The 23,067-nt window shown below is 48.2% G+C and overlaps 1 protein-coding gene across 1 annotated transcript in view; it reads right to left on the bottom strand.

The window, feature by feature from the left end:
* FHAD1 (forkhead associated phosphopeptide binding domain 1) overlaps window positions 1-23,067 on the bottom strand; it is a 49,635-nt gene continuing 26,568 nt past the window's right edge. The window contains 15 exon segments of the mRNA XM_061566316.1: window positions 1-1,323; window positions 1,326-1,343; window positions 4,339-4,453; window positions 6,473-6,553; window positions 7,775-7,940; window positions 8,556-8,776; window positions 10,622-10,678; window positions 10,680-10,718; window positions 12,237-12,337; window positions 12,793-12,931; window positions 13,066-13,198; window positions 14,304-14,463; window positions 15,808-15,914; window positions 17,799-17,919; window positions 20,456-20,675. Of these exon segments, the coding sequence (XP_061422300.1) occupies window positions 1,280-1,323; window positions 1,326-1,343; window positions 4,339-4,453; window positions 6,473-6,553; window positions 7,775-7,940; window positions 8,556-8,776; window positions 10,622-10,678; window positions 10,680-10,718; window positions 12,237-12,337; window positions 12,793-12,931; window positions 13,066-13,198; window positions 14,304-14,463; window positions 15,808-15,914; window positions 17,799-17,919; window positions 20,456-20,675 (1,722 nt within the window). The 3' untranslated portion in view covers window positions 1-1,279.

Genomic DNA, 23,067 nt, shown 5'->3' with positions numbered 1-23,067 from the left:
GTGGTCAAGCCAGACAACTGTGTCCAGAGCAGAGGAGTGTTTCACTGTGACGTCTCCTTCGTATTTGGGGATCGGGCGTTCAGTACAACTCGGTTCCATATGAAATGAACTGTGGGCATTAAATAATTACAACATAGAGCATGCAATAACACACACGCTAAGGAAGTTTATTACCATTCGTAAGGGCATGGACAAGCAATATCAACACGCGACTTCTGCCGGTATTCAAAAGCTCTCGCAGCCGGCACACGACTGTGCTCAAAAGTTCGCATTCACACTACCAACGTGATGTCGCAGCAAAGTGCCAACTGTAAGAGTAGCGTTTACATTGTTCTGTTAACCATCATGATGATGCTAATTATGTTATTCAAAGTAATGCTAACAGATCAAGAGCATTAACACATCTCTTTAATCAACATCTGAGCAAAAACCCTAACTATAACGCACCATGTTGCCAGAATAACTTTTCATTAAACCTGATTCTTGATTCATTGCAAAGTCATGAACATTTGCCAAATTTGCTTTTTTTTTCCAATCTGGAACCGGGGTCAATGTCTATGCAAGCAAAGGGAAATCGTCAGCGTGCATCGTGTAACCATTCGTGAGGGGCATCACGTGCACCAGTCACTTGTAAAAGTGTTGTCCGTGGTCAGCCAGCCAAGCCTTTAAAGGCCCGAACAGACGGAAGACCTGTGGGTTCCAGGTCTGGGTTGCACAGTGGATGGGGCAGCGCAGTTCACCCAATGCGTACCATCGGCGCGGGCTCCGCTGTAGGAAATAGAACTCTCGCCGTCTAACATCTTGACACAATTCCCTCAAAACGAACTTCAATCTCTCCGCCATCTCAAAAATTACTGTGCGTTGCCTTTTGTAGGGAAGCAATGAAAAGTGATTTAGAAAAGTTGGAAGCGTTACTGTTAGTGCATCCCTCACATTACAGAGTTGTGATAATATGTAATGAGCGCCATCCAGGGGGTGCCAGAGGGTAAAGGGGACAGGCACCATTACGTAATCAGCATCCAATCCGAAGGGGGGTAATATCTGGGCCAAGGAGGACGGGCAGAGTTGGATAGAGAAGTTCTCGAACCATCGGGAAGGTTCCACGAGGGGGCGTGACTAGAGGCAGAGCCTAGCTCCGCTGGGGTGAATATAAGGAGAGGAAGACTCGAGGTCGGTGTGGGAAGCCTGGGTTCCAGACCGCGTTGCTGCTCATCCCCTCCTCGCCACGGGCCACGCGGCGGATCCTCCAGCGGAACTCACCGCTCCTCCCGGCACACCATCAGTTAGCGGCGAGGCCGGGAGAGTGGAGTGAGCCGCGGGGTGCTCGGAGAGGGACGCCTCGTCTACGGTGTTGAGAAGAGGGAAATCACCCGGAGGGGGAGGGAGCGGAGCTATGCCGTACTGCCGTTAATAAGAGAAGCACTCTGACAAGCATCGTCGTGGAAGTCTTTTATTACACATACGTAATTGCCAACGTGACTGAAACAGTGAAGCCTATTGTGCCGGTGGTGGGTAAAGGAGATGTAAATAATGCGACGTTTTCTACATTAATTTTTTGCTGCTAAAGTGCGAAATGCTTCCACAGGTCTCCTACCACTGCATAAAATCACCCCCACCACAGTGCGGGGGCTTTCTGGCTAAACACTAAGTGGCATTACCACTTTAAAATTGATAATGATCTCACAAGTTCATACTTGTATTTCAACAAGATGTGATTACTGAGCATGCCTGGCTATGTAACCGGGGCTGTTATGTCAGACTCCACTCAACCTTTCGTGGACACAGGCTTAACGAGCGGTGTTAAACAAGTTTGATACTTTTTGTTACTAACGTTGTGTCAAAATACAGCACTGTTGGGTTGAATGCAATTACATACATATTGAATAAGGCTCAATGCCCGCAAGTTTGCTCAAAGTGTCTGAAAAACGTTATGACAGCTTTTGAAATAGTATATGTAATGTTACTGTATAGGTGCACTGGGCTTCACGGCAGGTAGAGAGGTGTGAGATAGGAGAGGTGTGAGACAGGACAATTCTGGCTATCGGCTGATGAGGCTGGTTTTAATTACTGGAGAAACGTCGTACTCGAATTGTAAATGTTGTGGGTTTACTCTGCTGAACTAGTAAGTAATTGGCATGTTTTGCTTACATGACAAACCTTACTAATTGGCTGTCGAGGTCGTGGTGGGTTTAATGACACATTTATATCTTCGCGATCGAATCCAACAAAATCTTTATGAATAATGGAACATTCCTGTTTTTGCAATCATCAATCGTACATGTGTAGTGACTAGTAGCGTCACTACCAGGTGGACACATACACACACACGTGGGACGTCACTATGCGGGGGGACGTCACTACCACGCGGGTCCACACACATACACATGACGTCATCCCGTCTGGATGAGGGAATGGCGTCACGGACTGTTCAAGGGATCTGGAGGCCGTGGATGAGTGCCCAGGGGGTTGTGTCAGGCCATGGCACTCTGAGTGAACCCAGCTGGACATGTGACCGGATCAAGGTGGGGGCCGGGGGCACCTTGGGGTCACGTGGACAGGAGGAGAGCCTTCTCGAGAGTTCTCGAAGGCGGGCGTGGCCGGGGTGAGGCCCGGGCACGTCGAGGCGCATATAAGCGCACTCCGCACCGGGTTCGAGGCTGCTCGGGTCCAGGATGAAGATGCCTCGTGAAGATGCCTCGTGAAGAAGAGTCAAGCCTCAAATCAGCGTGGCCATCAAGTAGCCCTCCTGGCTGGGTCACGCTAGTTATGTCCGAGCATCAGTAACGGTGTGTGTTAGCGAGGCTAGGTCGGTGGTCACCACCCTATGTATAACGTTAAGAGTTACCTGTTATGTTAATAATAAAGTGTTGCCTCCCAAGAAGTTGTGTGCACCTAATTCGAGCCCACTACACACGTAAACACGAGCTCCGGTATGCACTGCGTCCTCATGGAAGTGTACACAGACCGAAGATGTGTCCGCATGTATTATTCAGGCACTCAATAAGCATTGCTGCACGATATCCCTTTGAAGCACAAATGTTATATAGATCTGATATTACAATACTGTGATAAATTATCCACGAAAACAAATCTCACATTTCATATTATTGGCACTAGACAGCCGTGTCTAAATGTGTTTCTTCAAGTTTCCACATCTGTACAGAAAGAGACAAGTGTATTTAGAAGCTTACACGTGACAATTGTCATATATTACTCAATGCTGGGTTCTTCAACTTTATTTTCTGCTGGGTCAAAGAATACAATTGGTGTGTATTGGTACCCACAAGACACCATATGTTATGACATAGTAGATGTTATAAGGTATGTATGTGACAGCAAAGCTGTACCTCTTGATCTCCAGGACTCGTATCTCTATCTATTATGAATCTATTATCTCACTGATCTCTCTCCTTCCCCTCCTTTGTGTTTATCTCTCTATTAAACTATTTTAAACTGTCTGTTCTCCTATAACATGGTAGTTGCCTTCCCAAAGAACACTGCGTTATGGAAAAATTGCGATAACGCATGAGATGCGTAAACAGGCTGAACAAAGACTGAGATGCGTGGGTAGCATCGAGAAGCATCTCGCCTTGTGCGATGCTACGCCGAGGCAGCCGTACAACTGCTTATTCCTACTCAAGCGACATAGTTCTTTTAACTGAACTGTGTTATAAAAAATGTGTTCCCTAATACATTAATCGCGTTATATACAATTTGTGTTATGAAAAACACGGCATTATATGGGAAAATACTGTATTGTTTGTATAGCTCTTTTTTCAGAAGCGACCTGGTCACAATTTAAAGCTCAAAAAAGTGGCTAATCACGTGGAAATGTATAGCAGCCAAATACTCTAAACGCACGTTTCTAAATGTGGAGGCAAAAACCAGAGCAGGAGAAAAATTCACGCGACCACGGGGAGAACATGCAAACTCCAAACAGCAGGTGTCAAGGGTCGGGATCGAACCCACGACCCCCTAAATACCAGGCGAGGTAGTTAACATCTTGCCACCGTGGCGCCCCATGTGCACGAGTGAGGTGGATTGCAAGGTCCTGAGTGATGATGAGGGCCTGAGGAGGGCTTCATCCGGCATGGTGACGATGATGTTAATGTAGTTAATGACCAAGTACCCAATAAAACTGTGATGTCGCTTGGTATAATGAAGCAGAACAATGTCAATCCAGCCAATATCCTGGGTAAGCTCACATGTCCGTGGGCCCTCTGGCCGCTCCACGAGCTACTGTCGTAGGTGGGCCACGTCTTGGCCATGCAACCGTGTACGGGACGTGCTTCCTTCAGCGTGAACGTTGAAGTGCTGGCGCCGCTGCTGGGAGCTCACCTGCGTGCTGCGTGGAGGCGGCGCTCGCTCCATGTCGGATCTGTCCCTTCAGCACGCTCACCTCGTACTCTCTCTTGCGGAGTCGCTCCACCAGAGCCCTTTGTTTGCTCTCAGCCTGAAGAGCGGCAGTGAAAATCTTGTTATGCTTTAGTGCCGCAGGGTGGCCCAAGTCGTAACGCTTGTGATTCGCAGCAATAAATGCCTCGGTTCGATTCCCAACACGGGCATATTTGTGCGTAAAATTTGTATGTTCTCCCTTTTTTTTCATGGGTTTCCTCCTGGTTCTCCAGTTTCGGCCCATAGCTAATAACGTACAATGTAACTGGCATTGGCCAAACATCTCAATGGTAAAAAAAATACCCACAAATTCTTTAATTGGGATTCCACACAGCAATATCACCCCCCCCCCCCCCCACCACTGCGAAAACTTGACAGGATCCTCCTGAGAATGAGTCGTGATGCTCAGCGAGGCTTTCCTGGGTACATAAGCGAAATAACAACAAAAATAATACAACATATGAAGAAGAATCCTGAAAAGGAACCTGAGCATATCAAGGTTCCAAAGATTCAAGAACGTAAAAACAAGAACTAGGATAGAAAACAACTCTAATGGAGAAAACAGGTGAGGCGGCAATGGAGTGGACACAAGATGAGAATGAAACTGGAAGACCACATTTGGCACCACCACACGCATGCAGAGGGATCGTAGAGAGCAGGAAAGCAGAGAACCAGACAGACAGATGCAGTAAAGAAAGATCTGGAAGAATAGAGACGAGGATTATCCGAAGCGAATAAGTTACTGATTCAGGGCCTAAGACAGTGGGAGGTGCTCCTTTGGCCATATCGTCACTGTTAAACTGAAGAAAGAGAATTGAAACGCCATGTAAACGCAACTCTGATGCTTGAGCAATGAACGACAGCCATGTACTGATGGTGGCAATGTACAATGTGCAGTCAGCACAGACAGTGGTACAATGTGTGACTCGGGGTGTTTTGTACTTTAGTTGCGTGTTAGTAAAATTATGCGATCAAGACAAACTATGACTAGTGTTTGCCAATTATAGTTTTATCGTTAAGGACAAAACAATAATAACCATTGCAATGCAAACAGCATCTTTACTCCATACAACTACAAGCTCAACACATTTGTCAATAACACCGTGACCTTAAAAGGAAATTAATATAACGGGTGACCAATCTGGGCAATCCTATTTCTCTACCATATGGCAAGCACGCATAAACTATACATCCAGGTTTGATCATACATCCAAATTATACATCCAGGTGTGAGAAATCTGACGCTAGCTCCTGGAGTGGCATGACCAACGCTGCCCAGTCCACTGGAGAGCAGGCCTAGTAGAACACAGCTGTTTACAGATGTGGTACATTTGTTTGGTTCGGGTGGCTGCAGTCGCTGTGCTGTGGGTCATCTTTAATTTCCCACTTGAAGAAGACCCGCTTAGTCTGTTGTCCTTCCGCTGCACCTCCGATTAGCACGGTGGGCTACGTACGGTGCAAAAGAAATTCAAAGTGCGTACATAAAGATATGCGCAGCGACCAGTTGTTATTCTCAAGCAGTCAATCCAAGAGCACCAGTTTTCATGGCCAAAGTCACGTGGAGCAGTGGTGAGGTGCTCAAGGAGGCTTTTCCTTTGGGCAATGGCCCATCTTGACAGGCCGTAAAACTGAAGAAAGTGCCATTGCCAAAAACGCTGTCTAGGAAATATTTTTTCTTTTACAGCAGTCTTATTGACAAAGGGGTTGAGCTCTTTAGTTTTTTATGCTTGCACACCACCGCCAACGCAGCATTAACATACATTTCGTTCCATAAACCCAGGGGCATTACACATACAAATATTTCCAATCGTTTGTCGCATGGACGTGTGGCATGCCACAATTCAGTGTATGGCCAGTCTAGACGAATCAATACAAACCCCTAAGTGTCGGCAAGGGAACAAAGCAGATCAGTGATGCAATTCACGGTGGTCAAACGTTGACGATTCATTGTGGAGTTAACACTGCCGATGGGCACTCCGTGTGGGTTAAGGCCGTGGCTCTGGTTCACAGTGGTGCAACGATGCCATTGCATGACACCTTCTGCAGTGCGACGAGAGCGGGACCGCGCGAAGCTCACCTTGCCGTGGATGTCCTCGCGTACACAGCTGTGTGTGCACCTGGCAGCAGGTTGCTTCTCTTGCAGCGTTAACACCACCCCCTGCTCATGTGGGATAAGGGGAATTTGAGGCTTCAGAACACGATCGTGAACCCTGAACAGAATCTACCATGACTGGTAAGCTAGAGCCCAACGCACACCCCTGTAAACAGGATATGAGTATACTTGCACATTATCATTCTGAGAACCTCCCGGCACTGTTAAATAACATCATCTGTGTTGCTCACCCATCAAAAATGCCAAGGAACGTGACTCGTATCTGCACGTCGAATTTTTTAGTCTGTTGCCTTGCATTTATACACTGAATGATCAATTAATATGTTGGTTGAGAAGGAACTTCACACAAAATGTAAGACTATCCAATCTGTAAGAAATAAGGGCTGCTGCCGTGATGTAACGGCTATCAAGTCGAACCAATTATTTGGCGTTGCTGCGGCATTGGTGGCACAGAAGCTCATTGAACAAAAAAACTGCAACTCATTCTTAAAGAACACTGTCTCAAAAGAAAAATGTACATATTCCATAGGCGACGTTTTTGGCAGCAGTCTTTCTTTAATGGGTTATCACATTGGGCGTGCAATGTGGAAGTCGCCGGTTCGACCTCCTCATGCAGCAGCTGAAACGACGGTGTGCGTTTCTTTACCCCCCCCCCCGCCTCTGTCCACCCACAGCAGCATACATTTTATGCCCAGAGTTAGTCGATCGGCAGTTCGTGTGTGGTGTTCTGGCCAGTGTAGAAGAGTAGGCCAAATACACTCTGCAGAGGAGACCTCGAGCGCTCTTGTGCCAGTAGTGGCGCGAGCGAGCAGTGGCAGGGTTTTTCCCGTTGTCCGATTTATCTTTACCTTTCAAGTAAGGGGCCATATCGCAGCTCTTTACCACAGTGTGCGGGGATCCTGTTGGTGCAGTGAGCGGTGTTGCAGTGGTAAGCGCCCTGCGCTACGAACCCAGCAGTGACCGAGTTCGATTGCTGCTCACGAACAATAACAGTGGTGAATATTTAACTTCTCCTGGGTATCCCTGAGGTCAACTCAGCTTTAAATAAGTACCTGGTGCGTGCGGTCTGTGAAAAACAACATCATCACTCGGGAGACAATGGCCGTCGGGCGTGGTGTTGGCCATCCATCCCCCTTGTGCGCCGTGCCGGCCTTCAATAGATGCTGCTCGGTAACAGAACTCTCACCCCAACAGTCTGTTAAGGCTACACGGGGGGATCTTTGTCTTTCAACCCTGGTGCAGGGCACGAGGAGCAGTGCCACCCACCCGGCGTTGCTTAAGGTTGCGGCCAAGGCGCTGCTCGGATTCCAGCTGCGCCCGCGTCTGCTCCAGTGCCTGCCTAAGCAGTGAAATCTCCTCGTTCCTCCTGTCCACCTCCTCACCCAGATCCGACACCTTTTCCGCGCGCGCCGCGGCCGTCTGCTCATACTCGCTGTGGGGGGTTTCCAGCAAGGGATGCCACGGATTTGGTCCAGGACCAAAGTGTTCCACCAACGATGCTGCACATAATATTTCGTCTAATATCGAGGGCGTTGTGAGCACAGTGTTTGGGTTGGTATAGGATAGAGCCTAAAACGGTTGCATAATTAGATCACAGGTCATAGCATAATAAATAAGCAGGCAAGAGTCTGTCACTCCGCATAATGGACGTATAAAAAACGTCATATTCAACACTGGTTTTCTGGAAAAATATTTTACAGCAGCGTTCATTTGAGCAGGAAAACTCTGAAACAGTTTCACCTCTTGGGTCTCAGAATGGGCCCCGCAGTGTGTAAGATTGGCTCTTCCTTATAGCATCTGACAATGTCGTGGCATATCTTAACAGGCCTGCCTCTGCTGACGAGACTCAGAAAGTCAAAAACCTGTCCAGAGTTTTTCCCGCTTCATCAAACGCTGCTGCAAAACATTTGTCCAAAATGTGCATAGGCTGATGGACTAAACATTTATTTTTGCGGGGACAGATTCTCATCCATTCATCATTTTTGCTTAAGCGTGCAGACCTTCCGCACAAAAGACTACGCTGAGCATCCCTCCCCAGGAGCCTCACCGCAGCTTCCTCAGGTTTCCCTCGTATCCCTGCAACAGCGTCTCCTTGTGCTGCAGCTGTGAGCGAAGCGCGCGCACTGACGCCAGCAGCGACGCTCGATCCTCATGCCGCCTCTCGCTCAACGCCACCCTCCCCTCCCTCGGCGTCACCGCCAGGGGACGGGAGCCAGGCAACTCCGGCGTCTGCAGCAGCTCGGCCAAGGCCTGGGCCAGATCCAGGTACTGCAGTCACGGACAGAGAGTGCAGCAAAGTGCAGCAGGTGTCACCGTCGCCTGCACTAGCTCAATCAATTTGCACGCAACATCTGATTTTATTCTCGTACTCTCGTCCTTCCGAGCTGGGCAACGGCCAATTCATCGGCAGCTAAGTCCCTGAGACCATCGTTGAGTCCGGTCAGGGACCACTCTATTTAAACTAAACTATTGTAATAAAGGTCGTTGAGGCGACTTCTGGAATCTGGTCTTTTATTCAACTTTGCATTACAGCTTTCCTTCACGCTGCTGACAGGCAGCTTGAGAGGGATAGATAGAGAGAGACGCACTGCCACGTGGCAACCTGGAGCCCCGCTCACGCATGGCCCCTTTCCTCCATTCGTTCTCGTTCTGACCACGTGTCGTTCGTCTCCACCCCTATTTAATACCCAGGTCACGTGGTACGTTTCCCCCAAACCTGGTTAGCCTCTATGGAATATTCCAGAGGCTCCCGGGACCACGCCCCTGACTCGTCTCCCCATTGGCTGTGGCTAAAGCCAGCAGAACCAATCCTCTACAACCAGCTGTCACCTTTCCATTACATCAGGGCCACGCCCCTAGGCTTCCCCCCATTGGCTATGAACCAGGACCGGCAGAGCCAATCGTCGTGACGAGTTGTAATCCATCAACGACCCGGATATAACCTCACATTACATCATTAAACTATTTAAATTTTACCAGGTAAGGCCCACTGAGCTATATAACTCTTGTTCTCAGAAGCGACCTGGCTGCAAATGATAGCTCAACAATGTGGCTTATCATGTGGAAATTGATAGCAGTCAAATACTCTAAACGCACGTTTCAAATTGTGGAGGGAAAAACTGGAGAACCCGGAGAAAAATCCACGTGACCAGGGGTACAGAGACATGCAAACTCCAAATATACAGGCATCAGGATCGGGATCAAACCCACAACCTCCTCCATACCAGGTGAGGTAGTTAACATCTTGCCACTCTGGTTCCAAAATGTGCGACTCGGTCTGCCGCTGACCACATCCACAGCGTAGGTTGGTGTCACAGTGTGGGTTGGTGTCACATTAGTCTCAGGTCTGTAGGTTGGCCGCACATGGGCCCCGGCCGGTACGGAACCTGTCGAGCAGGGCCCCTGACGGGCGCAGCAGCTCGAAGCCGGGAAGATGAACGATGGGGTCGGCGAGACCGTTCCTCAAGCCACTTTGATACCACCAACGTTATATGATGGCCGATGACCAAACCACTCAGATCTTGTTAGATCTCAACACATGTGTTGCGGTCATATTTAGAGGATGTAAAATACATCCAATTAGCATTGGACTCTACTCAAGCACAAAGTCCAAGTGTCCCCCTGCTCACTTCTCTAGGTTAGTTGCCCTGAGCCAGTGGTGGAATTATGCATCATGTAGCAGGGACCAGTCTCAATCGGACTGCTGCTGTTCACTTTGCACAAAGTGGTACTTCTTGTCTATGGAGAGATGATTGGCCAAATTGACCCCTGAATAAGATCTGAAATAGCAACCTTCCAATAGTGAATCAATCACTCTGCCATGGCATATTCGGGCCCCAATGCACTGCTTACAGTCCGTTTGGTGTTACATTCTGAATTGAAATCTGTATTGAAGTACGTGGGTTAAAAGCAAGTTAAAGGTACGCAGTGCACTGGAGGTGGAATATAAATTCACGGACAGAAACGAAATGCTTTGTCTTCGCGCCGTACACGTTTGTGTTGCAATGCCCTTCCTCTGTGCACACTGGCACCCTGGCTGGCCTCGGTGCAAAGCGCCAGGCTGTGTGCACGTTGACGATGCCCCTGGGTGCATGTGCAGTGCGCGGCTCGTACGCTTCTCTCGCTGAGCTCCAGGCTCTCGATGGTCTCCAGTCGAGCCATGCGCTCCATAAGCAGCCTCTGCCATCACTGCCGAGAGATGACTCTCTGCCTGTAAAACCACACAGCGCCCCGTGCAGTTACCCTTTCCAATTCTGATGACGTACATGTGCATCATCAGTTTTTCTTCCGATTCCGTTCCAATGACGGATGTGTAAATAAAATAACTTTATCGGTACCGAGGCTCCAAGAAGACCATGCAAGAGAGCGTGTGGCACAGTTTGGTGCCAGCTATCATAGAGTGCGGTCGTGTCACTAGGGTTTTTTGCAGTCAGTACAATGTCTTTAAAAACAACAATGCTATACCTCTCTAAATAGAATTAAGGAAAACAATTTGCGCGTTCCGAGATTCAGCAGTGAACAGTGCACCCACCCTGTAACTTGCTAATGTCTCGAAAACGGGAAAGGGTTAGACAGCTCCTTACTCCTTACTATCCTTACTATTAAAATTCCTTCCCTTTATTACTGCTAACCCTACTTCCTCCCTTTGTTGCTGCTAATCCTACATAATGCACGGGCATAATATGACTTTGAGACCCCCCCCCCCACCTCCTACGCATTCCACAAGTAGTGACTAATCCCATATCTGCATTTTCCATAAATATGCTAAATTCCTCTGTTGATATGCAAATTCCTTTGTCAAGGTGCCCTTCCTCCTCTAACCCAGCTTAAATATACGCTGCCAAGCTTGGTGGTGTTCATTCAGACGCTGTTTTTCCGACAGACCTGTTCTTCACCTGAGGACGGCTGCTTGCGTTGTGGCCGAAACGTCGTGAGAATTTTATTTTATTATGTTTTATTTTTATTATTCTATTATTTTCCTTCTACGTGACTTTACCGAAAGAACCAAGAAAATAAACACACAAACTGATTGGCAAACACCAGAGACAGCCTTCTTCATGGCCTTGTCTCACCAGTGTCAGACCAGAGAACGCCAAAAGGCAAATAGTACAAGGCAATGCGAATATTATACTTGCAAGGCAATGCAAGTATTATACTTGATATTTTTTTCATCTATTTGAAACTGGCAAAAAGATACATCATTGGACCTCCTTTGCCAGTGTCAAAATATAAGAATAGGTGTTCCCCTTTTTTCTGGCAACAAAATATGTGTTAAGAAACTGAAACCTTTTGCAAGGAATCATGTCTGCATTAACCACAGATACGTGTGGTGAAAATACAAACAAAAAACATGCTCGGTCAGTATATGCATTGTCTTTGAAACTGATTGGTCCACACCAGACAGCTTTTTATCAATTTGATAGTGCATTGTCTTTGTGCTGTTCGCCTTGTGGCGTCCCCTGGTCTAACACTGTTTGAGACTAGGCTCTATAGAAAGCTGTCTCTGGTGTGTACCAATCAGTTTCAAAGACAATGCATATACTGTCAGAGCATGTTTTTTGTTTGTATTTTCACCACAAGTATATGTGGTTAATGCAGACATTATTCCTTGCAAAAGGTTTAAGTTTGGTGTTTTAACATCTTAACACCTGTTTTGTTGCCAGAAGAAAGGGGAAAACCTATTCTTACGGCAAAACCATCCCATGAAGAAATATGGGTCAAGACTTACATCGGCTTCCCCTGCAGGTAGTAATGCGAGGAACTCCTCTTGACGCTTCACTTCTTGGGCAAACTCCTGCTGAAGCACTGATTTACTGGTGCTCACGGTCACTAAACGTGCACACACAGACAGGCAAACGTTATAATGAAGCACCGAATAAGGGTGCATGAAATACAAAAAGACAAAGCTCTCCCGTATAGACTCAACAGACTGTTGGGGCAATTGCTGTTAGCGAGTAGCACCTCTGAAGGTGGGCACAGCGCATGAGGGGGTGGGTGGCCAGCATCATGCCCAACTGCCTTCATCTCCCCAGTGGTGATGTTTACACATCGCACCAGGTCCTCATTTGAGGCTGAATCGACCTAGGGGAGGCCCAGGACCGGTTCAGATAATCGTCACTGGCGGTGGCCGTGAGCGAGAATCGAGCCCGGGTTGCCGGGTTCTCAGCGCAGCGTAGCGCTAACCGCTCCACTTACCACTCCCATACAGGGCCAGGGTGCATAGACGATCACACTCAACCACACATTCCCTTCAAAGTTGGAGGCACGTGCTGCGAGGATCTTACACTCAGGCCGCAGTTTCTCCATGGCCTTGAGCCGGGCCCTCAGCTCCACAAGTGCCTCTTTCTGCCGCTGAATGACCTCGTCGTGGCGGTGACCCTCGCAGCGAGCTGCCCGCTCCGCCGCATCGCTCTCCTCGCCCGCCTGCACACACGAGTGTTTGTCAGACGCCTCTCCATCCCCATCTAACACGGCCACGGTGGACGCGCTCCGCCTGTTTGCAAGATCCTCCTCTGTGCTCACCTCCTCTATCCTCTCCTCCTCTCATGTCTCCTCACCTGCTGGCGCTGCAGGGCAAGCCGGGTGGACGTGCTTGCCTTCATCTGGGATATCTCGGCCTGCAAGTTCTCCAACTCCGCCCTCTTGTCGTTCAGCTCTCTCTGTTGCTCCGTAAACCTGTCTCCATATTCCCTGAGGCACATTGGTGCTTCAAGCATTAAGAAACATGTCGTGTTCATGACTGCTTCCATGTCCTGACCTTTTCACACAAACATTGAGATATATGACGGCCTGATTCTGTGTTGTGATTAAGGGATGTTCTTCGTAAATTAACCAATTGACAGTACTAAAAAAACATTCTAACACTTTTTGTAAATGATTATAACTCATCAGACAGAAAAGGGCATGCAGGATGGACACAAGCAAGAGGACTGCAATCTCATGACCACCTGGCAGCTCAGGAGTGGGCTTGGGCCACTGACTCTTGCCTTCAGAGCACTGGGCTCCAGTCACACACAGCCACATCTGGCCTGGGATAAATACTTGTTCCCACGACCAGAGCGAGTGGCTTGCAATAGGAAGGTTGCGTGTTCAAATCACGGCTGCAAGTTGACTCAGCCCATCATCCCTCCGTGGTCATGAAAAAGAGTACAACTCTTTAAGAGAGTCAACAGCAGTTGTCCTGTGGATAGACTCGCCCCTGCCATAGGAATGCGAAATTTCCACCACTGGCTCAGAGATTGTAATCTCAAATGCTCACTTGGGCAGGAAATCACTTTGACTTGTTTTGACGATCTAAGTGGCGAAAGTGTCTGTGTTCCCGCAGCTGCTGGCCCCGCATCAAGAGCAGTGGCTTTATTTGTTAGCATCGTGACGTATGTAAGTTGAACTTCATTTGCACCGTACATTGCCAACCGTGCTAATCGGAGGTGCGGGGGAAGGACAACAAACTAAACATAAAAAGCAGTTTTAAAGAAAAAAGTTTTCAATCAAAATTTAACTGCATAGCTCCAGTGCCTTCCTAATATCGGAAGGAAGAGCTTTCTCGAAGGCTGCAGAAATTTATTTGACAGCGTGCGATGCAGTGACCGTCTTTGTTCGCTGGTTAGCCAAAAGCTGCTGCGAGGATGACCAGAGTTTGCGTGACGGTTTAGGCTCCTTGTATGTATGTACGTATGTACGTATGTTAAACTTATTTTGCACCGTACATAGCTAACCGTGCTAATCGGAGGTATTGTGGTTCGTTTGTGGCAGACAAAGGAAATCGCCGTGACGTGTTGACAGGTGAGTGTTGTACCGGAGCTGCTCGTTGGCCTGCTGCAGCTGCCGGGTCTGCTTGTGCGTTAGGCGGGACAGCTGCGTCACGTGGCACTGCAGACGCTCGTGTTCCACGTGTGCTTCCCGCAGCTGGGCGCGCCCGTGCTCCACCGCCACCTTTTGCCCTTCGCTGAGTTCACCTGCACCAAGAGACACCGCAGTAACAAAAAGTGCTTGCCACAAATAAACCACAATACCTCGTCAAGGAACATAAACCATCACGCGAACTGCAGTCATCCTCACAGCAGCGGCTTTTGGCTGGCCATCGAACAAAGACAGTCACTGCATTGTCCGCTTTCGGATGCACTTCTGTGGCCGTCTGAAATGCTCCTCCTTCCAATATTAGGAAGTCACTGGGAGCTATGCACTTTTAAATCTAGATTATAACTCATTTCTTTAAAACTAATTTTTGCGTTTAGTTTGTTGTAATTTCCCCATACCTCCGATTCATGCGGTTGGCTACGTACGGTGCGAAAGAAGTTCAACATACATACAGCACCAAAGACAAAGAGCCCCTGTGTAGCCCACGTGGACTGTAGATGCAAGTGCTGTTAGCAAGCACCTATAAATATATGTCGAACTTCTTTTGCACCGTACGTAGCCATACGTAGCCAACCGTGCTAATCAGAGGTGTGGGGAACCAAGGCCGGCACGGCGCACGAGGTGGCGGTATGCCCGGGACCACGTCCATCGCCTTTGTCTCCCTGATACTGAAGTTTACACCCCGTGCCAGGTGCTCATATAATGAAGGCTAAGTCGACTTACAGGAGGTCCAGGACCGGTTCAGATTTTAATTGCGACATAGCTGCTGGTCAAGAATAACAACAGTAGCAGCCAAAGTCCAGCACAGAGAGGGAGTGATATTACCAGCTCGTGCATAGGTGCAAGGTGAGCCGTTGCATCGCAGGGCTGTGGGAGATGGTGATGGTTTGGGGAGACCTTTATCCAGCAGGGGATTGATCATGATTGTATTTGAATGTATTGGTGGTACACCAGTGTGCGATATAAAAATAAATTGGCAATAATTATTTATTTTCCCGCGATTCACAACCCCGGTCAGAAAATATTGTGGGGTGCATCAAAATCAGTTATCGTGATGTCGAAGCAGATGGAAGATGAATGTTATGAGCCGCTGAACACGAAGCTTCAGTCTGTTGCCATATATCAGCACCCAGCCTGATGACGATTGGCTGCTCTGTGTTCCAAAGGCAGATATGACTCGTGTCCTATACTTGGTCGGACAGTTCCTCGACTCGTTTCCGGAAGAATTTATTGGCGGACGGTGGCATCAAGAGATGATATGACTTGTAGTGTCACACGTTCGAATGGGAAAGCAGCTGCTGAATCTAAGGCAACTTCTGATGGACAGTCTGCACTCAAGGGCAACAGGGACCAAGGACATCGTCAGACTGTTTTCTGAGGACTGGTGTGTTATGCTGCACCGGTGTACCGCCAATACGTCAATTTATATAGTCAGTGGGTACCAGCAACGTCTGAGAGGCGGCCGAGGGCAGTGGCGAGCTTCCTCTTCAAGCACTGCACCTCGTCATGGTGCGATTGGGCCAAGGCGCGCACCTCTGTCAGATCACGCCTGCAAACAAAGACAAAGATCCCCCGTGTAGCCTTAACAGACTGGTGATGTTTATGCACCACACCAGGTACTCATTTGAGAGTGAGTCGACAAAATATGGAGACGACATGCCTCTTTCCCATTTCTGTCCTTCCACATGAAACAATACAAGTATTTTTTACACATCCCATCAGCCACACGTCCTTCTGGGAGTGCATAGTCGAAGCAGAATTGGTTCAATACAAGCAAACTCTGGACCAGTTTTGACATACAGTGTCTCATCAGGCTTACTTGAAGCTGGTGAACTATCAGATGTTTATAGGTAAGGTTCTTCATTGTTAGATATGGGTCCTAGTTCAATGCAATACTCTATAATACACAAAACAAAATAAGCATTATCAATCTTGATTTGAAGCTTTCGTGTCTGCAGGAATTCATACTCTTTGGTTCTTTCGGTAAAGTCACGTAGATAGAAAAATAAATCACGACGTTTCGATAGCAACACAAGCCACCGTCTTCAGGTGAAACAATACAGCAGGCGGACTGCTGAGGAGGAAATGTAGTGAGAGAGCTCCTGCAACCAGAGGTGATATAGACATTTGTGGTGGGTACAACCCAAGGGTAAGTGGGCGGGACTAGGGATGAAATTTGCAAGTGAATGTAATCGCAGAGAGGGTATGGGTGGGTGAGCTCGGGATAATCCGAGGACGGGGGAGGGGGGGCTGCCGCAACGGGCGAGAGGGTGGGGGTGGAATTTACAGAGGGAAAAAGGTGATAGAGAGAAAAAAAGAAAAAAGATATCAAACTTTGCAAACTTAGAAATGTAATGCAACTCAGAGAGTCGCCCAACACAACAGTTAACACTATACCTGGTTGATCAACGTCCTTTCAAAGATTGCTAAATTTTGCATCCATCTTCTCGGCTGAAGTCATGTCTTGAGTTGTGTGGAAATCCTCCCCGTAGAGGTGGTTCAATCTTGATTTGAAGCTTTCGCGACTGCCCACCCTCTCGCCCGTTGCGGCAGCCCCCCTCCCCCTCCTCGGATTAGCCGAGCTCACCCACCCATACCCTCTCTGCGATTACATTTACTTCCAAATTCCATTCCTAGTCCCGCCCACTTACCCTTGCGTTGTACCCACCACAAACGTCTATATCACCTTTGGTTGCAGTAGCTCTCTTGCTACATTTCCTCCTCAGCAGTCCGCCTGCTGTATTATTTCACCTGAAGACGGTGGCTTGTATTGCTATTGAAACGTCGTGATTTATTAATTATTTTTTCTATATACGTGACTTTACCGAAAGAACCAAAGAGTATAAGCATTATCGTTGATGTAGACAATATAAATAGCACACACAACACCTTGATGTGTGTACACATGGACGAACGCAAGGACATGGACGAACGCAAGGACACACACACGCACACACACACACGACTCAAAATATACACACACACAAACAAAATATGAACAAATACACAGACAAAATACCACATTTCTTTCAGACTGGATGTTAATGAAAGGTGCCATTAGCAAATATCTGTTACGATTCGTCTGGCAGATGAAGGGATAGCCTTTGTCAATAGCATGCAGGGCTGCCTTTGTCTCCTCAGTTTTAATATTTATGTATGATTAACTTCTTGCACACCGTACGTAGCCAACCGTACTCATCAGGGACTCATGTCAGGAAAATTTTACCCACGGGAAGCCTAGTCCAGTGGTGTGCAGACCAGAAATTGAATATGAATTACAGAAATCATGACACATTGTGCAAACCACTATACAACAGCTCATGCAAATCAAGAATAATTCACTTGAACCCACAGCTACGACGCTGCCCCATACACTTGTAGTAAACATTAAAGTGCACGTCTCCATTAACTCGCTGACGTTCAGGCTTCCCACCGGAGCTGTGAGCAGGAGCGCCCGCCACACGATGCTGCTGCAGGTATTATCTCGGTGGGCTCGCCGTCCGTCTCGGTGAACCCCACTCCAGGCCTGCCAGACTTCGGGGACTCCCCTTGCCCTGCGTGAACACCACCCGACGAGCACCATACTATTTATTTTAATATTTTTTACCAGGTAAGGCTCACTGAGCTGCTAAATAGATTCTTTTTCAGAAGTGACCTGGCTATCAACGAAGTGGTTTATCGTCACATGGAAATTTATAGTGGCCAAACACTCTAAACACATGTTTCTCAATGTGGAGAGGAGAACCGGAGGACCCAGAGAAAAATCCAAGTGACCACGAGGAGAAGATGCAAACTCAAAATATACAGCAGACATCAGGGTTGGGATCAAACCCACAACCTGCTGTATACCAGGCGAGGAAGTTAACATCTCGCCACATTCAGGATTTGCACAAATCCCTAAAGTGCAAAGATTCCAATGGAATTTTGAGGCAACTAAATATAACTAAATATATCAACGCATAGCCTGCATGGTCATTTGTCGATACCTGTGGCACTGTTTTATTTAACCCATTTTTCACGGTTTTATCTCAATTATGCTACTGCTGCAATGTCATGTTACCTCGAGTCTACACACGGTTGGGGGCAGCACTTTCCCATCTGCCCTACCACCCACAGTAATATTTGTCGTGGCATAGCAGTTAAATTGATATTTTAACTCTCAAAGCTAGAACTTAGTCAACTTAAGTGCAAAACCAAACTTAAGCAAATGTTTTTTTTTCGTGTGCAATCATTGGTAGCCAGACTGAGACCATCAACTATCGACACTTGAGAACCCAGTTTCTAATCCGAGGCAGCTACCTGGATTCAAACCCAGGTCTCTGCAGTGTCAGCTCAGCATTCTGACCTCTCAAGCCACTCGGCCACCTCACACAATCAACCATCTCCAATATCTCAATTCGTTCTAAATATATAAAAACTATTTAGTACATCACTGCTGCTTGATTGGCAATGAACTGATCCCACCCCTAGAGGCTGATTAAACCTGCGGTAGCCATCATCAAGCCCCTTGCTACACACGTGTTGCCACTCACCCAGCTGTGTTGGACCCACCGTTGTGGTCAACTGAATTCCTCGGCAAAACTTCAAGTTTGGATCTATGAATTTGTCCAGATCTCCCACAGGAGGCTACAAATACTTTCACTCAATAACTAAAAAAAAATATCTTACAATTTATTTTAAATAGCGTCATTCATACAAACTGCATCTCACAATCGCTGAGGAACCCAACGAGAGCTGGAGGGCTGCCAGATGGTGAGCCGGCACCATCAACTGCTCTGCAGTTCTCTGTACAGTATATTATATTTTCAGCCAATTAGCGAGTGGTTATAGATGTGGAAGGGAACCAGAGTACCTGGAGAAAACCCATGCATGCGAGGCGGCAATACTCTATCCCATGCAGAAGAGACAGATCATGTCATTCCACACCTTTCTGTACTGCCTTCTGCTGGCAAGCTAGGGTGTGGCACCTCGATGCCCAAAAGAAAGGAGTCTCACATTTTGTAATTTGTCTGATCCACCAACCCTTGCCTCCACAATGCTGGATGACAGGTTGGCTTATGATAAAATTACCCAGAATGCTGGATTGTGCTTTGATGGGTGACCACCATGCAACAGAAGGGTTATAGGCTATAGGGTTATGTTATAGGCAGCAGAGGGAAATGCGTACAAATCCATTGTTGTACAGCACCATAGTCTACTCCCACGTCTACCCTCCCTGCCCTCACCAACCCACACTGAGCAGTGGAGTAAAGTATGGTCAAACTACCCCCATAACCTGCACAGTGTGAAGAGGTCCTCATCCAGCAGTGGATTGACAAAGCACTGTACATACACCTGTATCTTAAACCTAGGATGCAACGCTGAAACGCTCTACACTTGCAAATGGTCAGCTCTTGGATAAGCAATCGTGTATATTTGCTCACAAAAGTTGATTTAGTGATCCCTCTAAGTATTGGTCTAGCATTGGTTCATGCAAGAGCATCTAACGCGGATAAAAAAACAACATCACGCCAGGTCTCATGGATCCGGGACGGCACCCTATGGGTCGCAACATGGCAAGGAACTGCACGCCCTTCAAACTAATCCCCCTGCGCCCGCGTGTGGGATGTACACCCAGAGTGGATACCTTCACACCAACGCCTGCCATCCGTTGGCACCGAGAGCGAGAGCAAGCGAAACAAGCGACAGCAGTCGATGGGCGCAGTGTTGTATATATATGTTTTTTGTTTGCATTCTGACCACAAGTATTGTGGTTAATGCAGACATGATTCCTTGTAATAAGGTTTCAGTTTGCTGTTTTAACATCTTAACACCTGTTTTGTTGCCAGAAAAAAGGGGAAAACCTATTCTCATTAATCAAAAATATTTTTTACAATAATCATATACTTAAGACACAATCGCAATCATTATTCATTACACTCAACAATACACACATTCTTAATTACACTTAAATACGCATTTCATTACATTACACACTTAATATTTTAACATATTTACATAAATGTTCACATTTTTATAATTTGTATCATTTTGTTTGTATTTGACCTTATTGTTAATATCACAATATGTACAACAGCGGGAGCGGCGGACCTGATGGGCGCCTGCCCCCGCTGGCTGGGGCTCGCCGGGCGCCGTGAGCGCTCCGGGAGTCGTGAGCGCTCTGGGCGAGCAGGGCGGAGAGCCTCCCCTCCAGGGAGACGATGGTGAGCGCGTGCTGAGACGCCTGCTCACGGAACCCCGCCACCTCAGTGTCCCGCGACCTCCGCTCGTCCTCGCGCGCCATTCGCACCTCCTCCTCGCGGCTCCGCTCCTGGCGGACCCAGTGCGCGCGCACAGAATAACAAATGTTGTTGTTGTCGTCGTCATCGGCGTATCCGTTATTTAACCAGGAGGTGCCACGGTGGCAAGATGTTAACTACCTCGCCTGGTATACAGGAGGTCGTGGGATCGATCCAGACCCTGATACCTGCTGTATATTTGGAGTTTGCATGTTCTCCCCGTGGTTGCGTGGATTTTTCTCCAGGTCCTCCGATTTTTCCTTCTATATTTAGAATTAACATGCGTTTAAAGTATTTGCCTGCGATATATTTCCACATGACAATAAGACACTTCGTTGAGCTATCATTTGTGGCCAGGTCGCTATATAGCTCAGTGGGCCTGACCTGGTAAAATAAACATAGTTTAGTTTTTGAGACATGTGAAAAATTGCCTCTTTTGCAAGAGTCACCTGGGTTTCACCAAGAACAAATAATAATAGATGCAATCGATTTAATCTGCGAACTAATACCTGGTTACATGCCAACACTTCAAACCTTAGCATGTGTGGACTTGCAATTAAACCACATTTGTCTGAATCTTAGACATCGAACTGCACCTACTCTTGTTTGTTGTTCTTAACCCCGCACCTCTGGTGCAAAAGAAGTTCAACATACATATGTCGTGAGTCCAACTGGGTCGTAGACGTTGTTCCTTTTAGAGGCAACACATTTATTTGTAACACGTAACACAAGGGGTAACTGCCAATTCACCAGATACAGCCTAGTGTGGTGACCACCCAGCTAACTACACTATACAGAGGAGTTACTGCTACGAAGGGTCGGGTCCCTACTCGGGTCCGCGACCACGTGTTTGCCTCGAAGACGTAGAGCTTCCAGCTTGAGATGGAGGCTTCAGCTGGTGGACATGGAGCTTCAGCTTGTAGAATGCAGCAACCCCGTCCCTCTTAGGGACCCGCCTTATGTCCCCCTACGGTCGGGGCCGCTCCGCCCTTGACCCCGCACGCCTTCTGGATCCTTCTAGCTCCCTCTCGAGAGCTCTCCCTGGACACGTGATCACCCCCTAGTCCCCCCACCTGGGGGCCTCTCTATGGACACTCTAGATCACGTGTCTGCAGGGTCAACCAAAGTGCCATAGCCCGCGGCAATCCTGCCCTTGGGCTCGCACTCTCCCGCTCCCCCTCGTGGGAGCCCTCACCACATGCTATGCGTGGTGCCCGCGCTATCCAGCACTCACCAAGCCCCGCTAGGGCTGGTATTACACCCGCCCACAGGGTTTATGCGATGACCGTGCATCGCGTGCCCTGGCCCTCTCAGCCCGGCACCATATAGAGGCATCCCCAATGTCACTACACATACATAATCTCCCTTCAAATTTTTGTAACATCTATATATATAAAATCGCGAATCTGTCTGTGTGTGTGTGTGTGTGTCGCCGGACCATACGCAGTTTCATTGGACGGCGGTTGCCCCTGCCAACGGGTAGCGACGCCTTCGCCGCTTTCATTGGACGGCGGTTGCACCTGGCAACGGGTAGCGACGCCTTCGCCGCGGGCTGCAGTTTCATTGGACGGCGGTTGCCCCTGGCAACGGGTAGCGACGCCTTCGCCGCTTTCATTGGAGGGTGGTTGCCCCTGGCAACGGGTAGCGACGCCTTCGCCGCGGGGTGGACGCCATTTTTAATTCCCGTTAAAAATAGGCGCACGCATTAACACGCGACTCTGAGGTAAATTCATCAAAGTTTCACATCCTCTTCACTCCCCCACCACAATGTGTGCAATTACTATTATAGGGTCGGTAGATTATAACATTATAGCGATTAGACTGTATTATTGTAGCGCGGGGGGGGGGGGGAACGGCACCCGTACCCAGCGTCAGCCGGGTGGGAAAATCAGGCGAGGCCGGAGGCTCTGCACGGTGCTAGGCCTCGACACCCACCACGCAACTCTGAGGTAAATTCATCAAAGTTTCACATCCTCTTTACTCCCCCGCCACCCCAATGTGTGCAATTACTATTATAGGCTCGGTAAATCATAAAATTATAGCGATTACACAGTATTATTGTATCGCGGGGGATCGGCGCGCCTCACTAAAACCCTACAACGGATAGGCACACATCACTAAAACCCTACAACGGATCGGCACGCCTCACTAAAACCCTACAACGGATCGGCGCGCCTCACTAAAACCCTACAACAGATCGGCACGCCTCACACAAACCCTACAACGGATCGGCGCGCCTCACTAAAACCCTACAGCGGATCGGCGCGCCTCACACAAATCCTACAACGGAAGCGTAACGCATTGTAGTGTCGTGGTTAGCGCGCCGCGCTACGAACCCGGCGACCCGAGTTCCATTCCCGCTCACGGCCACCACCGGTGACGATTATTTGAACCGATCCTGGGCCTCCCCTAGGTCGACTCAGC

The sequence above is a fragment of the Lethenteron reissneri genome, chromosome 36 (genome assembly GCF_015708825.2).
Source record: "Lethenteron reissneri isolate LAM-NWPU_2019-01 chromosome 36, ASM1570882v1, whole genome shotgun sequence".
Classification (NCBI taxonomy): domain Eukaryota; kingdom Metazoa; phylum Chordata; class Hyperoartia; order Petromyzontiformes; family Petromyzontidae; genus Lethenteron; species Lethenteron reissneri.
Note: the sequence above shows the minus strand (reverse complement) of the source record. Positions and strands in the feature narration are given on the sequence as shown.